This window comes from Bombina bombina, chromosome 6 (genome assembly GCF_027579735.1).
Source record: "Bombina bombina isolate aBomBom1 chromosome 6, aBomBom1.pri, whole genome shotgun sequence".
Classification (NCBI taxonomy): Eukaryota; Metazoa; Chordata; class Amphibia; order Anura; family Bombinatoridae; genus Bombina; species Bombina bombina.
This window is the reverse complement of record NC_069504.1, coordinates 478,628,724-478,652,340: the sequence shown is the minus strand read 5'-3', so window position 1 is coordinate 478,652,340 and position 23,617 is coordinate 478,628,724. Positions and strand designations below refer to the sequence as shown.

The window sequence follows — 23,617 nt, the reverse complement described above, 5'->3', positions numbered from 1 at the left end:
CTCCTTCAATTAGTTTTATTCATTTTCTGCATAACTAATCCTGCACAGGCATCTTCCAAATTAAAACAAAATAAATAGGAACATTCATGTAAAACTGTTTTCTTGCTGTGAACAATAAGTGCACCAATGTACAACATTTCAAGTACGCTAAATGGGTCTGGAAAACGTTACCAGCCCTGGAATCCTCTCCCCTCAACAACACATGAAAATCTGCTCTTCAGCACCCTGCTGACAACGAGCTTAGTGAGGGGGGAAGGAATTCACTGTGTTTTTTACTTTACAATCACTGGAAGAAAAAAAAGAAATAAAAACAAGGACTTTTTAAAGTTAATAATATAATGTTGATTTACTGTATGCTGCAAAATGCCTGGTATTTTATTTTTTTGAAATCCTGTCACTGCACTGAGAAGGGGTTTGGATTTAGGAGCCCTCAGTAGTCTGTATCAGATCCCTCTGCATTGTCCACATTGCGGGACAACATGTAATTGTCCATGTCGATGGATCGGCAGTTGTTGATTGCATAGCGCAGACGTTCGGCCATCACCAGCTGGCTGGAGTACGGAGGGAGTCGCAGTTGAAAGAAACAGGTCTGTGAGGTAGGCAGACTATCGTGAGGCTGCAGAAAAAAAAACAGCTGTCAGATTACTGGGTAAAGGGGTTATGGGTAAGGTTATCATTAAATGTTCTACCACTGACCCTTTTTCAACCATCTAGTGGTTAATCAGAATTATAGGGAAATAGAGTAATAATGTAAAATTTGGAGCAAAACTAAATTACTTATGAATACTGTAATGAGGAGAGGAGATATAGTGGTAATATTGTGTAGAAAAAAACTTCAGATCTTCTTTGATAATTAACATTACAGGTCATTATAAGTACTCAAAACAATAAGCAGTGTAGTTTTTAAAAGGGACAGGTAACTCAAAAAAAAAACCTTTCCTTTAATTTGTTCCCAATTATTTATTTTACATGCTGGAGTGTATTTAATTGTTTACAAATAGCTTTTTAGCCTTTATATTGCCATTTGAAATAGCTGATTTAGCCTGTAGTAGCCATATCTATACTGAAAGTTTCTATACCTAGGTATTTATCTATTGACAAACTATGTAAACACAGCCAGCCAGCAGAAGAAATAATACTCACAGTGGGAGGTGGAAGAGATAAAGCTTTAAAATGTTAATTTTCCATAGTTCTTTCTAAGTGTTTTAGAAAGGGAAGCATTTGAGTGCTAAGAAAACAAGATCTAATCTGTCAGCAAGCCAAACCTATTTTGATGGGCTGTGGTATCAAAAAGCTAATCCAGCTATTTATTTTGCAAAAAAAGCATAAATTAGCAATTTCTCATACGTTTTATATCCTGAAGCTGGTAGTCATGGGGAACACAATTCAGGGAAAAACTTTTACACTGAATCGTCCCTTTAATATTTTGGTTTAATTACTATTGCAAATGTCTAAATGAAACTCTAATCTGATGATTTGGTAAAATTGCCCTTCTTACAAATCCATCAGAACTGTACTGCATAGATTAGCTGACTAAAAGCAAGGAGGAGAAATACAGCAGGAAACCTCTTCCTGCATTAGGAAGAGTATGAAGACCACACTGGTATAGGGTGAAAATGTGTTTTCTTTCATGTAATTAGCAAGAGTCCATTAGCTAGTGACGTATGGGATATACATTCCTACCAGGAGGGGCAAAGTTTCCCAAACCTTAAAATGCCTATAAATACACCCCTCACCACACCCACAATTCAGTTTTACAAACTTTGCCTCCCATGGAGGTGGTGAAGTAAGTTTGTGCTAGATTCTACGTTTATATGCGCTTTGCAGCAGGCTGAAGCCCGGTTTTCCTCTCAGAGTGCAGTGAATGTCAGAGGGATGTGAGGAGAGTATTGCCTATTTGAATACAATGGTCTTCCTCTAGGGGATCTATTTCATAGGTTCTCTGTTATTGGTCGTAGAGATTTCTTCTCCTACCTCCCTTTTCAGATCGACGATATACTCTTATATACCATTACCTCTACTGATTCTCGTTTCAGTACTGGTTTGGCTATCTACTATATGTAGATGAGTGTCCTGGGGTAAGTAAGTCTTATTTTTTGTGACACTCTAAGCTATGGTTGGGCACTTTATATGTAAAGTTCTAAATATATGTCTTTAAACTTATATTTGCCATGATTCAGGATAATCAGTATTCCTTCATTCAGACTGTCAGTTTCATTATTTGGGATAATGCATATGAATAAATATTTTTTTTCTTACCTTGAAAATTTTCAATTGACTATTTTTCCCTGCGGGCTGTTAGGCTCGCGGGGGCAGAAAAAGCTTCATTTTATTGCGTCATTCTTGGCGCAAAATTTTGTCATTTCCGGCGTCGTAGTTGACGCCGGAAGTTGTTTGTAGTTACGTTATTTTTTTGACGCATGTGTATTCAGACGTTTTTTTGCGCCAAAAAATGTGGGAGTCGGTTTCGACGTCAGAGGATGTGGCGTCATACTTGGCGCCAAAAAATATGGGCGTTGTACTTAGCGTCAATAATGTGGGCGTCATACTTGGCGCCAGAAATGTGGGCGTCATACCTGTTCCACTTTTTTCTCACATTATTTAAGTCTCACTTTTTTGTTGCTTCTGGTTGCTAGAGGCTTGTTTATTTTGCATTTTTTCCCATTCCTGAAACTGTCATTTAAGGAATTTGATAATGTTGCTTTATATGTTGTTTTTTTCTATTACATATTGCAAGATATTCAAAACACTGTTCCTGTTTCAAGAGATGCTGAGGGATTCCTGTTGACTGATATCAGTCCTACCAAAGCTAAGTTCATTTATTTTAATGTTATGAATGTTTATCTTTAGCTATGGTTTGTAATAAGGTATCATGATACATTTTTACATGCAGAATCCATTAGTATTTATGCTTTATATATTGCTATTCTTTTTATATCTTATGTACAAGATATACTTAGAAATTTATAAGAATATTTTTCTGATTCTATTTTAAAGGCTTTGTCTGACGTCCTGCCTTCTAATAAAATTTCTAGGTCTTTTTCAAACTTCTTTTAGTTGATGAAGTTTCAAATGACCAACAACATAATGAATTATTCTTCTCTGATGGTGCTTTTTTTCTCATTCAGAATTTTTCTTCATCAGATATTGACACTAACAAATCTACTTTTTTATTCTTTAATAGAGTACATTTGTTCCTTGTTCAAAAGGTGTTGATTATTTTGGATATTTAAATATCTAGTTCTTTTGATTTTAAAGACTAGCTAACATTTAAATTCTGCTTGTTTATCTTCTGTGGTTTCTTCAGAGGTTTTTTTCCAGTTCCTGATACTAGGGAATGGAATAGGCTGAGAATTTTCTTTTAGTCCTTCTTTAAGGTTTTTAAATTGTATTATATGCCGGCAGTTAGTTTTCAGTTTTGAGGAAAGATTCCCCAAGTTAATGGGGCTATCTCTACTCCCGCTAAATATACTATTATTCTTATATAGCAAATAGTATTTATTTTTTTCCTTCAGGTGGTCATATCTTATTTAAGGAAAATTATTTTCAGGTACTTTTCTTAGACCTGTAATTTATTTGGCTGATGTTGCAATTGCTGCATCTTTCTGGTTGGATACTTTAAGATCAAGTATCGGATTATGATTTGTTTTAGCATTGTTAAAAGGACAAAATCTTCTACTTTTTTGAAGTTCAGACTAAGTGCTATTGCATTGTCTTGTTATCTTACATTTGTTGATTATGCAAGTCCAGTGTGTTGTCTGATCCTTTAACTTGATTAACATGCTAATAATTTCATTTGTGTTGTCATTTTATTAAAATATTTCGCAAATGAGGTTTAATCTATGTCTTTAGCTATTTTAGCTAGACTAACTTTGTGATTTCAATCTTGGAATGATTTGATTTCTAAAATCCATATTTCTTTTTTTCCAAGATATTCAATTATTTGGTTCATAATTGGATTCAATTCTTTAACTGTTACTCTGGGCTTCAAGATTGAGTTCTAAGACTAAAACTTTAAGCTTATATTAGTTTTCTGTTCTTACTAAGGAACGGAATCCTGAATTCTTCCCCAAGTAACATGTTTATAATTGGAAGTTTTTTGTTCTTCATTCAATTAAGCCTTTTAAAAGTTTAAAGTCAGCTCCCTAAATTTGCATGTAGGTGCGATTCTTATTCCAGCTTGGCTGGTAAGGGGCAGGTTAAGACTTTTTTGAAATTTGTTTGGTTCTATTCGGTCCAAACTTCTTAAACTTTGGGTACAGAATAAGTTTCAGAGTAAAACCGTCTGTGAGAAGTCTTTTTTCTCTATCATATTCCAGCTATTCCAGTAAGACTATCACTTTCCTGAAGTGTGTCTCAGACCTGGAGTTTTCTGGGGTATTTTTTCCAGTTTCATTTTAGGAACTGAGTTTTGTGGTTTTATTCAAGACTATTCTTTTTTTGACAAGCATTACCAATTTGTTGCTTTTCCTTCTGGTCTAGCGACAGCTCTAAGAATCTTTTCAAGGTTCTCAGTGTTCCTTTTTTGGACGGTATCGTGGTACTGGCTCAGTCTTTTTCGTTCTGTGGAATCTCATATGATTCAACTTTGTTGTTTCTTCAAGACATGGTTAGAGGATCTTTTTATCAAAAGCTCCTTGATTTCTCACTCAAGGGTCACCTTTTTTAGGTTTCCAGATAGATTGTGTCAATGTTTTTGTCTCTAACAGACAAGTGACAAGTTTATTGGGTTCCGTTTGTCGGAACCTTAGTCTCTATTATTTCCTTCAAGTTGCTATATATGCATGGAAGTTTTAGGTTTCATGGCTGCAGCATTGGATTCGATTCCCTTTGCTCATTTCATAGGAAACCTTTCCAGTTTTTTATGCCGAATAATGGTGCAGGGATTCTAGGATATCACTTTTTATATCTTTGAATCCTAATGTTTAACTATCTTTGATTCGGTGGTTAAGATCACCATCATTTAGTTCTACAGGTCTCTTCGGTTCTTTCAACCTGGATCATGATCTTTACAGATGCGAGTCTTTTAGGTTGGGAGGCTGTCTGAGGATCTCTGTCAGCACAAAGGGTTTGGAAATCTCAGGAGGCAAGATTACCATTTGATATTTTGGAACTCTGTGCATTCTCAGAGTTCTTCAGTTTGGTTTCTTTTTGAAAAAGAGACGTTTTTTTCAGACAGACAATGTCACAACTGTGGCGTATGTCAATCATCAGGGTGGGACTATCAGTCTTTAGGCTGTGACAGAAGTATCTCGGATATTTGCTTGGACTAAATCCAGCTCCTATCTAATTTCTGTGGTCTTTTTCCCAGGTATAGACAATTGGGAAGCGGATTATCTCTGTTAATCAAGCTTTACATCCGGGAGAATGGTCTCTTTACCCAGATATGTTTTTCAATTTTTCAGTTGTGAGGGCTTCCAGAAATAGATCTGATGGCATCTCATCTAGACAAGGAACTTCCCAGGGGCCTATTCAGGTTCTGGGATCTTCAGGCGGAAGTAGTGTATGCATTAACACTTCCTTGGAATTATCAATCTGCCTATATTTTTTCATCTCTGGTTCTTCTTTTTAGAGTGATTTTCTAAATCATCAGAGACAAATCTTTGGTGTGGCTGGTGGCTCCAGCATGGCCACACAGGTTTTGGTATATGGTTCTTGTTCGGTTGTCCAGTTGCCCATCTTGGTTACTTCCATTAAGGCCAGACCTTATATCTTAACATTCGTTTTTTTTTCATCAGGAATTCAAACTATTAATTTGTTGGTATGAAAATTTAACGCTTGGTACTTAGTCATAGAAGTTTCTCTGACTCAGTGATTAATACTATGTTGCAGGCTCGTAAATCTGTGTCTAGTAGGATTTATTATCGAGTTTGGAAGATTTACATCTCATGATGCTCTTCTTATGAATTCTCTTGGCATTCTTTTAGAATTCCTAGGATTTTATAGTTTCTTCATAAGGTTTTGTCTGCATGTTCATTGAAAGGACAAATCTTTGCTTTTCTGTGCTGTTTCACAGTAAGAATTGCTAAATCTTTCTGATATTCATTGTTTTGTTCAGGCTTTGGTTCGTATCAAGCCTGTCATTTAAGCCAATTTCTCCTCCTTGGAGTCTTATTTTGGTTCTGAAGGCTTTTCAGACTCTTCTATTTGAGCATATGCTTTTTTTGGACATTAATTACTTTCATGGAAAGTATTGTTCTTTTTAGACATCTCTTCAGCTAGAACAGTTTTTTGAATTATCTGTTCTTTCTTGTGAATCTCCTTTTTCTGATTTTTCATCAGGATAAGGTGGTTTTTGCTGTCCTCATTTCAATTTTTACCTAAAGTTGTGAATTCTAACAAAATTAGTGGAGGAATTATTGTCCCTTCCTTGTGTCCTAATCCTAAGAATTCTTTAGTAAGATTTTTACATTCTTTGGATGTGGTAAGAGTTTTGAAATATTATGTTGAAGCTACTCAGTTTTCAGTCAGACTTCTAGTCTATTTGTTATCTTTTCTGGTTTTAGGAAAGGTCAGAAGGCTTCTGCCTTTTCTTTGGCATCTTGGCTAAAGCTTTTGATTCATCATGCTTATTTGGAGTTGGGTTAATCCCCGCCTCTGAGGATTACGGCTCATTCTACTAGGTCATTTTCTACTTCCTGGACTTTTAAGAATGAAGCTTCTGTTGATCAGATTTGCAAAGCAATGACTTGGTCTTCTTTGCATACTTTTACTAAATTCTACCATTTTGATGTTTTCTCTTCTTCAGAAGCAGTTTTTGGTAGAATAGTACTTCAGGCAGCTGTTTAAGTTTGATTCTTCTGCTTATATTTCAGTTTTTTTCATTATAAAAATTGAAACTTTTGATTTGGGTAGTGGATTAATTTTTTTCAGCAGAATTGGCTGTCTTTATTTTATCCCTCCCTCTCTAGTGACTCTTGCGTGGAAGTTCCACATCTTGGGTATCTGCTATCCCATACGTCACTAGCTCATGGACTCTTGCTAATTACATGAAAGAAAACATAATTTATGTAAGAACTTACCTGATAAATTCATTTCTTTCATATTAGCAAGAGTCCATGAGGCCCACCCTTTTTGTGGTGGTTATGATTTTTTTGTATAAAGCACAATTATTCCAATTCCTTATTTTTTGATGCTTTCGCTCCTTTCTTATCACCCCACTTCTTGGCTATTCGTTAAACTGAATTGTGGGTGTGGTGAGGGGTGCATTTATAGGCATTTTAAGGTTTGGGAAACTTTGCCCCTCTTGGTAGGAATGTATATCCCATACGTCACTAGCTCATGGACTCTTGCTAATATGAAAGAAATTAATTTATCAGGTAAGTTCTTACATAAATTATGTTATTATTTGTTTTTAATGAACCAGTGAGGGTTATTTAGGTGTATGTGGGAGATCATGTGGAGGAACAGCTTTTTGAGTAGATGTTAAGTATAACTGTGGTATTGGAGGTTGTGATTAAGGATATTTGTGGTGGGGGCTGGTAGTATAGTGTGAGAGGTCAGGGTTAGGAATTATTACTGTGGGGTATGGAGGGTAACTCAATGCAGAGGATAAGTAATTATATTTTAGCCAGCCTGGCAGCTGATGTAACCTAACACCTTTACACTAGGTCATAGAAGGGATAATTACGATTGAACAGATCACACAGACATAAATATCTGTTACTATTAATTTCTGACTATGCAATACTTCTGTTGGCTGCTTAACTGCTGACAGGAGCTTGATCTGATCACATGGAAGCCATGTTGTCAATATGCAGCAGCTGTGTTGCTATACACTGTGGCGAGCATTGGATCTGACCCAATATTTTTCACCATTCTAAGTTCAAGCACATTTATTGGTAAAGGCTTTTTATATATTAGTTGCTACTATTTTATGGTACTCCACGACCTGAATGAATGACTTGAACATGATCAGATTTAAAAAAAGCATTTTTAATGCTCACAATAATTTAATGCTAATAAATACTATAAATATTATTATTTTTATGTCTTATAAAAAATGTATTACGATGCAACATGAAAGCTACTGCAATAAAAATATATGTTCCCTTCTGACAATACTGTAATTTCTGGGTATTTATGGTGGTTTATGACAGGTCTGATCATGTAAATGTTATCAGGCAACAGGACTATTGAGGAGCCAGCCGCACACCTTCACATCACTTTTATACAACAATTCTCTTGCAAGTTATCTACAAACTTCCTAATATGTCTACTTGGATCTCCCATTTCCATCACTCTAAAATACAATCACCACCAGCTTGAAAGTCTGAAATCCCTACCATATTTAACTTTTCAACTTTGACACTCTATACAATGAAATTTCCTCAAGACCCCATTTGAATTGCTATACAATGGCATTGTATCATTCTGGTAGATGTAATTAGTGTACTTACCCTATCAACCTTCATTATCTGGAAGCGCTGTGAGATGTCCGCAGTGTTAGCTGGAAGCCGGGATCTGCCCGAGACAAACCTCATGAAAAGGACCCGCTCTTCATTGGAAAACTCCTCTAAAGTTTGCCAAAACCATTGAACGAGCTGGTGTTGCTCGTCCACCTCCCGGTACCGTACCACCTTCTTCAGGACATCCACTGAGATTTCTGGCATTCCACACACCATCTGTTCCAGATGTCGGGCAGTAAGGAGGGAGAGGAGGGGGACAGGAATAATCCATGACATACCCTCCCGTACTGCTGCAACCTAAAGGGAAGACACAATCCTTAACATAGTATGAAGTATGAGAAACATTGTCAGTGCACATGATAAAACATATAGGCTTGGTACACTCAGTAAAAAGTAAATTAACTCTAGGGTGGAAACCTTTTTGGACAAAAATGTTAAGCATAAAGTATATATACTTAATACATACTTTGCACTAATTAAATTGTCTGCTAGACATTATGACTTTATTGCATAATTATGTAACACTCGTGTAAAATAGATAAGAAAGTGACAAAGTGCACAGTAATACATTCTGTGTTATTAAAAAGTAAACATTTGACACTTTTCAACATGGCCATATCAAGATTTTTTAGGTGGTACAGGTTACCCTTAAAAGTGAATTCATATTAACTCCACATATCCCAAGGCTGTTTTTTCTTTTATTAAAAAAAAAATTGTTTTCTATTGGCATACATGTAGCACTCAAGTGGATGTCCCCTCAGCTGGTTACTGTACCAACAGATTGCTATATATATATATATATACATACACACACACACACACACACACACACAGTGTATATATACATATGTTTATATTGTGTATATAAATACATATACACAAACAATATATATGCATACATATATACCCTTTTTGTAAACTAGCATGCAACACCATCTTCGTACCTGGCGATCCATCTCGTGCAATCTGTAATCTATTGCTCTATCAACATATTCTTTGCGGTTTGAGAAAGTTAATGGGATGCTGTTCCCTCCTGGGATAATTGGCACCATCTTTCCATCAGCACTCTGACCCACAAAGGAATCAAGGGGTATCATCTACAATAAAACACACACAAAAACAGGAGGTGAAAGGAATACAGCAGAAAGGTAACATTATCCAACTACACATAAACTGTAAATCTAGCAACAATACACAGGAAAAGGCCTACACAAAAAAGTAGGCTAACCAACTGTCTGGTTGAATTTCCTCATTAAAAAGTCATGATAAAAAAGGAAATAATTCAAAGTCAAAACCTTCTGCTTAGGTGCATTAAAGGTACATTAAATATCTCATTGGTGGTTGTCCCAGGCTCCCTAGAGAGGCCCAACAGAATAGAATGTAACCTAGGGTTTCTTTAAATTGCTGCATAAACCAGCTGTTTGGCAGCATTTAGAAGAAAATCTAGGTTACCTCATTTTCTGTTAGGTCTCTCTAAGAATGCTGTTTTCCTTGACTGAAACGATCAGGATTACCATTTAGCTATGGGTTTCGGATTATGATAATGAACTTTTTCACTACATCCTGTGAAACCACCCTATTCTAAAACCCAGACATTAAAAGGGACATTAAACACTAAATAAATACTAGATAGAATGAAGCATTCAAAGAAAAGATTGGTCTGAGAATAACATGTAAATGTATTTTTAAAGTGTTATTAGTTGTTTAAATAGTGAGAAAGTGTAAAGTTGTAACATCTATAAAACAATGGAAGCTGCCATGTTGTAACTTAGGTTTCTTTATCTGCTTTGGCCAATTAGAGACGATTATACATAGGTCACTAGAGTGTGCAGCCAATGACTGTGTATAATATAACAGTATTCTGTACATTTCTAACAGGAACTGAAAAGCATAAAAGTATATTGCAGAATTTTTTTTTCCATATACATTTTATCATTGTATATTACCATCTCAGAGTGTCTAATGTCCCTTTAAACAAGAGAGATCGGTTAGTTAAATGTTCTTATAGCAGTGTAGGATCCAGGAACATTATCTTCTCTCTCTAAAACTACCCTGGTTTATTGGGAAATTATATATACAGTTCCATATTTCTTACATCCATTAAAATATAACAAACATATTTGCTAATTTTTGATTTACAAATATGGATGAAAGACTGGCAGAAATATATAAAGACTATTATAACCTTATTTATTTTTTTATTTTATTGTTGAAAGTTCAATAAAAAAAATCTTAAAAGAGCAAGAGATGTTTAAGTTTATTTTAGACATGTTTTATGTTGTTCAATTATAAGAATATAATGTAAACACCATAAAAACACAATGGCTCAGGTGATTTTAAGTCTAGAAGATGTTTTTTTTAAACCTGCAGCACACGCTTATTGCACTCAAAACTTTTTAGGTGATACTGTGGATTGCTTAACCTGTACCCTTAGCAAAATATGGACAAAATATCTCTATACAGAACATGACAGGCGATAAAATTAAGCTACAATTTCCAGGTCTGATGATATATATGGAACTGATTCAGTCACATTTTAAACCTTTCACTTCAGTTTTCATGTAATGCTGAAAAAGAGGAATTGGCAAAGATAAAAAAATTTTTGGGAAGTTTCAACCTATGCATGTAACAGTACTGCATATTATAATTTGATTGCTTATATAGTCTACTAGTTGCAACATGAATTGGGATTTCTGATTTTATGTTGAAAGATAATTCATCAAAGGCAAATAAGCACATGCACCATCCCAGGTTGCACATGCACATAATTACTTAGTATATAAAATATACAGATTACAGAATAGGATTCCTTGCAAAGAAGAAAGCTCTTTAATAATGTTCAGGGCCTCTTTCTGTGTAACAACTATAGGAATCTATAAGTAAGCTTATACTTGACAGAAGCACTCCCATATAATTTATGGCAAGTAAATGGCTAGTCGCCTAAAAAAAAATAAAAAAAAAATTGTAAAAATCTGACACCTCATTTGAGGCATGTGATTCAAGCTTATCGTTCATTCACATTTTATTTTTAAAGGGACTATGATTGGCTGATGGCTGTCACATGATACAGGGGGCTGGCGAACTTTGGAAATTTGTCAGAAAAAAACGTACTGCTCACTTACAATTCAGAGTTCTATTACATTGTCTTTTAATTATGCAGTTAATGAACTTTTGTTGCTGTAGTTAATAGCGTGTTAATAGGATGCACTTCAGAAGTGTGTTTAACAAGTGATACCTTTTGTTAGAACCATTGCTGTGACCATGTACCTTAATCTTGCATTGTTATTAAACATGACCTTAAGTATTCATATCCATCCTACTCATTTCTGCTGCACTTTGTCTATTTTATATCACTTGTAACATAAGTTCCCTATTCTTCAATGGAACATTTGTATTAGCATTATCAAAACAGCCAGAATGTATATAAATACATCATTAAGGCCAATACTATCATCAGTAAAATATCCGGGGGTTTGAGCCAGTGTATGTTTTTAATGTGTTCTAACTATAGACATAAGATACACGCTTGCCTCAAGGACAACAATCCTTGATCTCAGTGTTCCTGGGGCTGGGATATGATCATACCTCATGGAAAGTTTCCTCTGTGATGCCGCTGTCTTCAATGTGAAGAATGCTATTTAAAGTCTGCACATACAGCAGATCCACCTCCTCCAAGTCCTCCAATGTGAGTGGGATACAGCATAACTGCTTCCAAACTAGAGGGGCCAAGTGCAGATCCAGGGGCTTCTTGGTGCGAATAGCCACCCCCATAAGGATGCCAAGAAACTTAAACTGCATCAGATGCTCATCCAGCCCAGCTGAAGGATTAAAAAGGAACCTGGAGATAAACCCATAAGTAATTTAAGCAACAATGCACAGACAGCATTACACTGAAACAAAAAAGCCATTAAACCCATTTGCAACACTACTCAATAAAGATCTAACTGCAGCAAAACCCAGGTAATTGATTTCTTCTTTCCTTTGTGCGATGTGCACATTATGTGTTATACTGTACATATCTCAACTACTGTGAATTCAAGGTATAATTGGGGAAAAATCAGGGGTATTGAACAGGTTTTTGTTTTTTAAGTTTCATCTTTTATTGAGAAAAATTATAAGATATACAAAATCAAGCATAAGAAAGAAAAACAAGTCTGTTACAGATAAACAAAGAACGGAACAACAATGATGCACATATATCCACTATTTAACTCAATATTGGCAAATAGTAGTGGTTTTGATTATTTGTACCAAGTATATATCAGTGGGAAGTATCTGAGCACTAAAGTACCAAGTTAAAGTACAGATATACTTATACTTATATATTAGTTTTACGCCCTCCTTGTATCAAAGAAGAATTTGTCTGACTATAGGGAAAGAAAGTGCAATGCACTAGGGGAGATCACTTAAGCTACTCAAGTATTCCTCCCATAGGAGGAAAATATTGTGATATTCTTCAATTCTTTTGGTGTGTGCATAATGATATTTCCCTAGACGGAGAGAGTGAGTTACTTTAATTTTCCATTCATTAAGGGAAGGTAGACCAGATTTTTTCCAATTTAACGGGATTCATTTTTTTGCTGTATTAACCATGATGGTGAGTAGCGTCCTCTCCAATTTACAAGTGATTTTCGGAAATTTATTAAAAAGAAAAATCCAAGGTGTTAAAGTAAGGTTTATATGTATTACTCTCTCCATCTCAATTTTCAGGGAGGACCAGAAAGACTGAGTTACAGGACAAGTCCACCATATATGTTTAAAATCGCCTATTTCTAGGCATCCTCTCCAGCACATTGCGGTCATGTTAGGGAATAATTGGTGCAGTCTGCTTGGTGTGTAGTACCATCTACTCATAAGTTTAAAGTTAGTTTCCAACACTGTTATAGATGAGGAGGCCCTAGTCATTTGTGTAAAAATTGTCTGCCAGTCAGATCTGTCTAGTTTAGTGTCGAAGTCAGTTTCCCATTTATTTACATACGTGGGGAGTGAGGAATAAGACAAGTGGGATAACAGTATATACGATAGAGATAAAATTCCATTATGGGGATGTGAGTAGAAACACATGGATTCAAAATTTGTGAGTGTTCTTCTTAATTGAGGTTTGAACGGATGTGTGGATAAGTAATGGGTAAGCTGTGCATATGTAAACCAATTCTGAAATTTCTCACCCAGAATATCACATAAATTTTGTTGTGATATAATCTCCTTATCTTTATATAGGAGGATATGTGGAAATGAATTTCTCACTGAGGTATTGGAGTGGGAATGGGGTAGGGAGCTTATCAGTGACGAGAACGGGGGCTCATTCCCTAGCGGTGTCAAGGGTGAATAAGTGGTGGAGAGAGACGGATATTTTGCAATCAATCTGTCCCATTGCTTAAAGGTTTCCTTTACTGCCCTCGATATAGTGGTAAGAAGCTCGCGGTGTGGTGCTGGAATACAGCAGGTACTACCTAAATTGTGGGTATCGGACATGGATTGTTCCAATGTAACGCACTCTTTGTTGGGTGCTTGCTTGCACCAATCTACTATTCTGGATAAAAAGGCAGCCTGTCTATAGGTTAAAAGGTTTGGAACACCTATCCCTCCTAGATCTTATTCGTATTTGTAGCAATGCGGGGCCGTTTGTGGGACCAAATAAAGCTATTAATACATTTTTGTATTGAAAATAATAGGTGGTCTGGTAAGCGGGTTGGGAGGGTTTGTAAAAAATATAAAATTCTAGGGAGAACTATCATTTTGACTGCGTTAACCTTCCCCAGCCATGAAAGGGGTTTTGTGTTCCAGGGGCCAAGGGTATTCTGTACTACTGTTTTAAGGGTTATGTAGTTCAGCGAAACTATATCCTCCATATGAGGTGAAATATGGACGCCTAAATATTTGATAGCCTTAGTCTGGATTCGGAAGCTAAATTGTTGTTGAATGTTTAATAATTCATGTGGAGTGTGATGGATGCTCAGTAATTCGGATTTAGTAATGTTTATTTTAAAGTTCGAATAGTTTCCGTAGGTTTGTAGTGTATGCATTAGTGAAGGGATTGATTGTCCAGGTTTCGTGAGTGTTAAAAATATGTCGTCAGCATATAGTGTGATTTTATAGGAGTTGAGACCGATGTCAATCCCATGTATATCAATATTATTCCTAATATGTGAAGCTAAGATCTCCATTGCCATGACAAATAAGAGGGGGGAAAGAGGACAACCTTGTCTTGTGCCATTGGCGATCTTAAATGGGACCGAGGTGGAGGCATTTAATTTTATTTTGGCTTGTGGGCTATTGTATAAAGTAAAAACTTTCTCTACGAGTTCTCGGGGGAAATGAAATGCCTGCATGGTATGTTGTAAGAAAGACCAGTCCAGTCTGTCAAAGGCTTTCTCCACGTCCATAGATAGGAACACGGAAGGGGTTTTTGTTGCATGGCAAATTCCATGAGGTCCAGTATCTTAGTGGTGTTGTCCCTAGCTTCTCTTAAGGGGGTAAAGCCCGCTTGGTTGGTGTGAATTATGGTGGGTAAAACTAGATTCATTCTGGAGGCTATAATTTTAGCGAAGAGTTTGACATCTATATTCAAAAGGGAGATCGGGCGGAAATTAGCTAGAGTATTTGGGGGCTTGCCAGGTTTAGGCAGCACCACCACCTGAGCTTCCAACATGGATGAGGGGAATGGTTTATCTTTCGTTGTTTCATTAAACATTTTAGTGAGATGTGGGCTTAAGGTAGTTGAGAAGGTCCGATAATATTTGGCTGTGAAGGGCTGGGGCTCTTTCCTATTTTTAAGTTTTAATTGCGTGCAGGACCTCCTTTTGGGAGATTAGTTGGTTAAGTTGTGATTTTTGATCTTCTGTTAACTGTGGTAATGCGTATTTTTTTTTATATAATTTGACATACTAGAAAGGTACTCCGTTGTCAGGTTATCTTTCTTAAGGTTATATAAGGAAGTGTAATATTTATGAAAAGCATGTAAGATTTCTGGGGTAGTTTGTATGGGTCTTTTGCGTGTGTCGGTGAGTTCATATATATACGATTTAAACCTTTTCTTTTTTTAAAGCCCTAGCTAAAAGTTTGCCTGCTCTATTATTTTCAAAATAGAACATGCTATTAGTTTTCCTGCGCATGGCTTGGTATTCAATGTCTAGAAAATTATCTAAGTGAGTACGGACTTCTTGTAGTTTTGTTAATGTGTTGGTATCAGAGGGGGACTTTTTTAACGCACAATCTAAGTGAGAATATTCCTCAGTTAATTCCTTGTACCTTTTATGACTAGTTAATGTACGAGTTGCTTTAAGCTTGATTAGCTCTCCACGGAGTACGCATTTATGTGCCTCCCATAAGGTGTAATTGTTATTAACTGTGGTCGAATTAAGGTTAAAATACTCTTCAATGTTTTGTGTGAGTTTGGCGATAGAATCAGGATTTTCTAACAAGGAGTCGTCCAGTTTCCATTGATATGGTGAGAGGGGGATGTTTGGCCATGAAAAATGTAGTTGGACAGAAGAATGATCTGACCAGAAAGTAGGAGAGATGTCGCACCTGGTAACATAGGATAAGCCTATTTGGTTTGTGAGTATATAGTCCAACTGACTATAGGATTTATTAGGGTGAGAAAAGAATGTAAAATCTTTTTTGTTGTGGTGTATAAATCTCCACGTATCATATAGGTTCAAGTCTCTTATGCCTTTCCATAAGGTTTTTGTAAGTTTATGTGAAATTTGAATGTGAGGGTTAGAGCTATCCATGTTAGGTTGAAGGGGGACATTGAAGTCACCAGCCAAAATTATTGGGCCTTTAGCCAAATCCAATATTTTTGTGAACAGGTTGCGGAAGAAAGGCAATTGATTTGTATTTGCGTGACCGGTCTCCCGTACAAAAGGCCGGTGAAACCTAAAAATCGCCCCTCTTTATCCGTTACTTTTCGTTCTAATACAAATGGAGTGGAATTGTTTATTAGGATGCTAACCCCATTTTTTTTTTCTCACCTGAGCTATGAAAGTGAGTGCAAAACATTTTCCCAAAATACTTGGGTTCATTACGTCTGGTAAAGTGCGTTTCCTGAAGGAAGAGTATGTCAATATTACGTCTACCTAAGTCAGACATAGCTTTCGACCTTTTTTGGCCCCTCTAGTTTGAACGGATGTGTGGATAAGTAATGGGTAAGCTGTGCATATGTAAACCAATTCTGAAATTTCTCACCCAGAATATCACATAAATTTTGTTGTGATATAATCTCCTTATCTTTATATAGGAGGATATGTGGAAATGAATTTCTCACTGAGGTATTGGAGTGGGAATGGGGTAGGGAGCTTATCAGTGACGAGAACGGGGGCTCATTCCCTAGCGGTGTCAAGGGTGAATAAGTGGTGGAGAGAGACGGATATTTTGCAATCAATCTGTCCCATTGCTTAAAGGTTTCCTTTACTGCCCTCGATATAGTGGTAAGAAGCTCGCGGTGTGGTGCTGGAATACAGCAGGTACTACCTAAATTGTGGGTATCGGACATGGATTGTTCCAATGTAACGCACTCTTTGTTGGGTGCTTGCTTGCACCAATCTACTATTCTGGATAAAAAGGCAGCCTGTCTATAGGTTAAAAGGTTTGGAACACCTATCCCTCCTAGATCTTATTCGTATTTGTAGCAATGCGGGGCCATTTGTGGGACCAAATAAAGCTATTAATACATTTTTGTATTGAAAATAATAGGTGGTCTGGTAAGCGGGTTGGGAGGGTTTGTAAAAAATATAAAATTCTAGGGAGAACTATCATTTTGACTGCGTTAACCTTCCCCAGCCATGAAAGGGGTTTTGTGTTCCAGGGGCCAAGGGTATTCTGTACTACTGTTTTAAGGGTTATGTAGTTCAGCGAAACTATATCCTCCATATGAGGTGAAATATGGACGCCTAAATATTTGATAGCCTTAGTCTGGATTCGGAAGCTAAATTGTTGTTGAATGTTTAATAATTCATGTGGAGTGTGATGGATGCTCAGTAATTCGGATTTAGTAATGTTTATTTTAAAGTTCGAATAGTTTCCGTAGGTTTGTAGTGTATGCATTAGTGAAGGGATTGATTGTCCAGGTTTCGTGAGTGTTAAAAATATGTCGTCAGCATATAGTGTGATTTTATAGGAGTTGAGACCGATGTCAATCCCATGTATATCAATATTATTCCTAATATGTGAAGCTAAGATCTCCATTGCCATGACAAATAAGAGGGGGGAAAGAGGACAACCTTGTCTTGTGCCATTGGCGATCTTAAATGGGACCGAGGTGGAGGCATTTAATTTTATTTTGGCTTGTGGGCTATTGTATAAAGTAAAAACTTTCTCTACGAGTTCTCGGGGGAAATGAAATGCCTGCATGGTATGTTGTAAGAAAGACCAGTCCAGTCTGTCAAAGGCTTTCTCCACGTCCATAGATAGGAACACGGAAGGGGTTTTTGTTGCATGGCAAATTCCATGAGGTCCAGTATCTTAGTGGTGTTGTCCCTAGCTTCTCTTAAGGGGGTAAAGCCCGCTTGGTTGGTGTGAATTATGGTGGGTAAAACTAGATTCATTCTGGAGGCTATAATTTTAGCGAAGAGTTTGACATCTATATTCAAAAGGGAGATCGGGCGGAAATTAGCTAGAGTATTTGGGGGCTTGCCAGGTTTAGGCAGCACCACCACCTGAGCTTCCAACATGGATGAGGGGAATGGGTTATCTTTCGTTGTTTCATTAAACATTTTAGTGAGATGTGGGCTTAAGGTAGTTGAGAAGGTCCGATAATATTTGGCTGTGAAGGGCTGGGGCTCTTTCCTATTTTTAAGTTTTAATTGCGTGCAGGACCTCCTTTTGGGAGATTAGTTGGTTAAGTTGTGATTTTTGATCTTCTGTTAACTGTGGTAATGCGTATTTTTTTTTATATAATTTGACATACTAGAAAGGTACTCCGTTGTCAGGTTATCTTTCTTAAGGTTATATAAGGAAGTGTAATATTTATGAAAAGCATGTAAGATTTCTGGGGTAGTTTGTATGGGTCTTTTGCGTGTGTCGGTGAGTTCATATATATACGATTTAAACCTTTTCTTTTTTAAAGCCCTAGCTAAAAGTTTGCCTGCTCTATTATTTTCAAAATAGAACATGCTATTAGTTTTCCTGCGCATGGCTTGGTATTCAATGTCTAGAAAATTATCTAAGTGAGTACGGACTTCTTGTAGTTTTGTTAATGTGTTGGTATCAGAGGGGGACTTTTTTAACGCACAATCTAAGTGAGAATATTCCTCAGTTAATTCCTTGTACCTTTTATGACTAGTTAATGTACGAGTTGCTTTAAGCTTGATTAGCTCTCCACGGAGTACGCATTTATGTGCCTCCCATAAGGTGTAATTGTTATTAACTGTGGTCGAATTAAGGTTAAAATACTCTTCAATGTTTTGTGTGAGTTTGGCGATAGAATCAGGATTTTCTAACAAGGAGTCGTCCAGTTTCCATTGATATGGTGAGAGGGGGATGTTTGGCCATGAAAAATGTAGTTGGACAGAAGAATGATCTGACCAGAAAGTAGGAGAGATGTCGCACCTGGTAACATAGGATAAGCCTATTTGGTTTGTGAGTATATAGTCCAACTGACTATAGGATTTATTAGGGTGAGAAAAGAATGTAAAATCTTTTTTGTTGTGGTGTATAAATCTCCACGTATCATATAGGTTCAAGTCTCTTATGCCTTTCCATAAGGTTTTTGTAAGTTTATGTGAAATTTGAATGTGAGGGTTAGAGCTATCCATGTTAGGTTGAAGGGGGACATTGAAGTCACCAGCCAAAATTATTGGGCCTTTAGCCAAATCCAATATTTTTGTGAACAGGTTGCGGAAGAAAGGCAATTGATTTGTATTTGCGTGACCGGTCTCCCGTACAAAAGGCCGGTGAAACCTAAAAATCGCCCCTCTTTATCCGTTACTTTTCGTTCTAATACAAATGGAGTGGAATTGTTTATTAGGATGCTAACCCCATTTTTTTTTTCTCACCTGAGCTATGAAAGTGAGTGCAAAACATTTTCCCAAAATACTTGGGTTCATTACGTCTGGTAAAGTGCGTTTCCTGAAGGAAGAGTATGTCAATATTACGTCTACCTAAGTCAGACATAGCTTTCGACCTTTTTTGCGGGGAGTTAAAACCTTTGACATTCTGAGTCAAGAGGGTCATGCGTGGTGTGGTGAACAGGTTTTTTTTTTTAACATCCCATAACAGAATTACTTTAATAAAATGATATCTGCTGTAGGGTCATCAAGTAACAATATAACAGGACGTCCAGACAGATCATTTAAAACTTTATTATCTTTTTAACCATAACACAGCAACAAAATGACTGACACCTCAACAATTGCCTTTAAATGTTGATAAAGGTACAAATTTCTAAAACCAGAATTCCCAAATCCAAACTTTTTCACTAATATATATATATATATATATATATATATATATATATTTAATAAATTGATCAGATATGACTATTTTCCCTGCCTGTAAGTTACAAAAGTACTAATAATTATATAAAACTACCTTTAGTTATATGTATAAGTTGTATTATGACATGTAAATATTGCCTAAATGACATAAGATATTGTTGTATACACTGGGTTCCATTCCCTCTCCTTACAGTGGACAGTTCCAGCAGGAGGCTGGACAGGATACATTTTCAAGCACTCATTCCCTTCTGATGTGGAGAAGATAATAGTGGACTTGTTAAGACATAAAAAACAATAATCTTTATTGATAAATTCATTACAATGGGTGAAAACACACAAATAAAAATGGATAGCAACCATATGGAGAAAGTCTATATTTGTATTGTGTAGATCTCCGCTAAGCATTCGGTACTCGCAGCCTAAAATAGCGGAGATAGCGGAGATCTACAAAATACAAATATAGACTTTCTCCATATGGTTGCTATCCATTTTTAATTGTGTGTTTACACCCATTGTAATGAATTTATCATTAAAGATTATTGTTTTTATGTCTTAACAAGTCACATGTATCTTCTCCACATCAGAAGGGAATGAGTGCTTGAAAGTGTATCCTGTCCAGCGTCCTGCTGGAACTGTCCACTGTAATATTTTCATAGATACACAGCTCCTTTCAGTAGTTGAATTAATCTATTAACATTAGTTAAGATTGAATATTATACTTCAACTTATATCCGAGTAGTGCCATTGTCTCTCTATTAATACCATTCCCTCTCCTAACTCTCCCATTTTAAAAATGCAAATATTCCAAAAACCAAACCTTTTCCGGTCCCAAGCAGTTTGGATAAAGGGTTTTCTACCTGTATATATTATGGCTGATTATGGTAAGTAGCTTATTTTTACATACCTATCCCTATTGTATCCCACTTCAGCTGTTGCGTTGGGTGATGGTATAAGGAGATCAACTACTCCTGTTTCAAGCTCCTGATGAAGAAGAATGATAAGATCATGAACTAGAACTGAACATGTTATTATAGAAATAATGTCAACAGGTCAAAGAAACTGCCTAAAATGAAAAAAGATTTCCTTAAATAGATACAAAGATCACTTTCTCAATCATTTTCAATCACTTTAAAGCTATTAACCTTGTTTTACTATTTATGGGATGTTCTGTTGTGCAAAACTCTGTGTCATTTAAAGTTTGGAGTGGAATTTAATAGAAGTGAATTAAAAGTGTCAAACTACACACTTTATTTGAATCATACAAGTTTAATGTTGACTTTCCTATCCCTTTAATTCTCATTAATGATATATTGGGGCCGATTTATGAAAGTGCGAACGGACATGATATGTGTAGCGTATTATGTCCGCGGCACATCGATAAATGCCGACAGCAATTTATTATTGCACAAGCAGTTCTTGTGAACTGCTTGTGCAATGCCGCCCCCTGCAGATTTTCGGCCAACCAGCCGCTAGCAGGTGGTGTCAATCAGCCCGCTCATATAGGATCAGTCGGATTGATGTCCGTAGAGCAGACGGACAAGTTATGGAGCAGCGGTCTTTAGAGCTAAAAGAGCTAAAATAATTGCAGATATCTTCAAAACAGAGCAGGATTACTAATTATTGCATAAATGTCTATGGTTTAAACGCTATTATTATTATTATTTATTTATAAAACGCCAACAGATTCCGTAGCTTAGTCCATGGGTACAAAGATAAAACAGAATTTATGCTTACCTGATAAATTACTTTCTCCAACGGTGTGTCCGGTCCACGGCATCATCCTTACTTGTGGGATATTCTCTTCCCCAACAGGAAATGGCAAAGAGCCCAGCAAAGCTGGTCACATGATCCCCCCTAGGCTCCGCCTTCCCCAGTCATTCGACCGACGTAAAGGAGGAATATGCATAGGAGAAATCATATGATACCGTGGTGACTGTAGTTAGAGAAAATAATTCATCAGACCTGATTAAAAAACCAGGGCGGGCCGTGGACCGGACACACCGTTGGAGAAAGTAATTTATCAGGTAAGCATAAATTCTGTTTTCTCCAACATAGGTGTGTCCGGTCCACGGCGTCATCCTTACTTGTGGGAACCAATACCAAAGCTTTAGGACACGGATGATGGGAGGGAACAAATCAGGTCGCCTAGATGGAAGGCACCACGGCTTGCAAAACCTTTCTCCCAAAAATAGCCTCAGATGAAGCAAAAGTATCAAATTTGTAGAATTTGGTAAAAGTGTGCAGTGAAGACCAAGTCGCTGCCTTACATATCTGATCAACAGAAGCCTCGTTCTTGAAGGCCCATGTGGAAGCCACAGCCCTAGTGGAGTGAGCTGTGATTCTTTCAGGAGGCTGCCGTCCGGCAGTCTCATAAGCCAATCGGATAATGCTTTTAAGCCAGAAAGAGAGAGAGGTAGAAGTTGCTTTTTGACCTCTCCTTTTACCAGAATAAACAACAAACAAAGAAGATGTTTGTCTGAAATCCTTAGTAGCTGCTAAGTAAAATTTGAGAGCACGAACTACATCCAAGTTGTGCAATAAACGTTCCTTCTTTGAAACTGGATTAGGACACAAAGAAGGCACGACTATCTCCTGGTTAATATTTTTGTTAGAAACAACTTTCGGAAGAAAACCAGGTTTAGTACGCAAAACCACCTTATCTGCATGGAACACCAGATATGGAGGAGAACACTGCAGAGCAGATAACTCTGAAACCCTTCTTGCAGAAGAAATTGCAACCAAAAACAAAACTTTCCAAGATAATAACTTTATATCAACGGAATGTAGGGGTTCAAACGGAATCCCCTGAAGAACTGAAAGAACTAGATTGAGACTCCAGGGAGGAGTCAAATTTTTGTAAACAGGCTTGATTCTGACCAGAGCCTGAACAAAAGCTTGAACGTCTGGCACAGCCGCCAGCTTTTTATGAAGTAAAACAGATAAAGCAGAAATCTGTCCCTTCAAAGAACTTGCAGATAATCCTTTCTCCAAACCTTCTTGAAGAAAGGATAGAATCCTAGGGATTTTTATCTTGTTCCATGGGAATCCTTTAGATTCACACCAACAGATATATCTTTTCCATATTTTATGGTAGATTTTTCTAGTTACAGGCTTTCTAGCCTGAACAAGAGTATCAATGACAGAATCTGAGAACCCTCGCTTTGATAAAATCAAGCGTTCAATCTCCAAGCAGTCAGTTGGAGTGAGGCCAGATTCGGATGTTCGAACGGACCTTGAACAAGAAGGTCCTGTCTCAGAGGTAGCTTCCATGGTGGAGCTGATGACATATTCACCAGGTCTGCATACCAAGTCCTGCGTGGCCACGCAGGAGCTATCAAGATCACCGATACCCTCTCCTGTTTGATCCTGGCTACCAGCCTGGGAATGAGAGGAAACGGTGGGAACATATAAGCTAGGTTGAAGGTCCAAGGTGCTACTAGTGCATCCACTAGAGCCGCCCTGGGATCCCTGGATCTGGACCCGTAGTAAGGAACCTTGAAGTTCTGGCGAGAAGCCATCAGATCCATGTCTGGGATGCCCCATAATTGAGTTATTTGGGCAAAGATTTCCGGATGGAGTTCCCACTCCCCCGGATGAAATGTCTGACGACTCAGAAAATCCGCTTCCCAATTTTCCACTCCTGGGATGTGGATTGCAGACAAGTGGCAGGAGTGAGTCTCCGCCCATTGAATTATCTTGGTCACTTCTTCCATCGCCAGGGAACTCTTTGTTCCCCCCTGATGGTTGATATACGCAACAGTCGTCATGTTG

General features: G+C 37.2%; 1 protein-coding gene across 7 annotated transcripts in view; it reads right to left on the bottom strand.

The window, feature by feature from the left end:
* Positions 1-23,617, bottom strand: part of HERC1 (HECT and RLD domain containing E3 ubiquitin protein ligase family member 1) — a 683,410-nt gene continuing 659,793 nt past the window's right edge. For all 7 annotated transcript variants that reach the window (XM_053717285.1, XM_053717288.1, XM_053717289.1 and 4 more), the window contains exons 75-79: positions 20,751-20,827; positions 11,994-12,246; positions 9,353-9,505; positions 8,400-8,705; positions 1-616 (exon numbers count right to left, since the gene is read on the bottom strand). In XM_053717285.1, the coding sequence (XP_053573260.1) occupies positions 431-616; positions 8,400-8,705; positions 9,353-9,505; positions 11,994-12,246; positions 20,751-20,827 (975 nt within the window). In that variant the 3' untranslated portion in view covers positions 1-430. The remainder of the gene's footprint in view (positions 617-8,399; positions 8,706-9,352; positions 9,506-11,993; positions 12,247-20,750; positions 20,828-23,617) is intronic.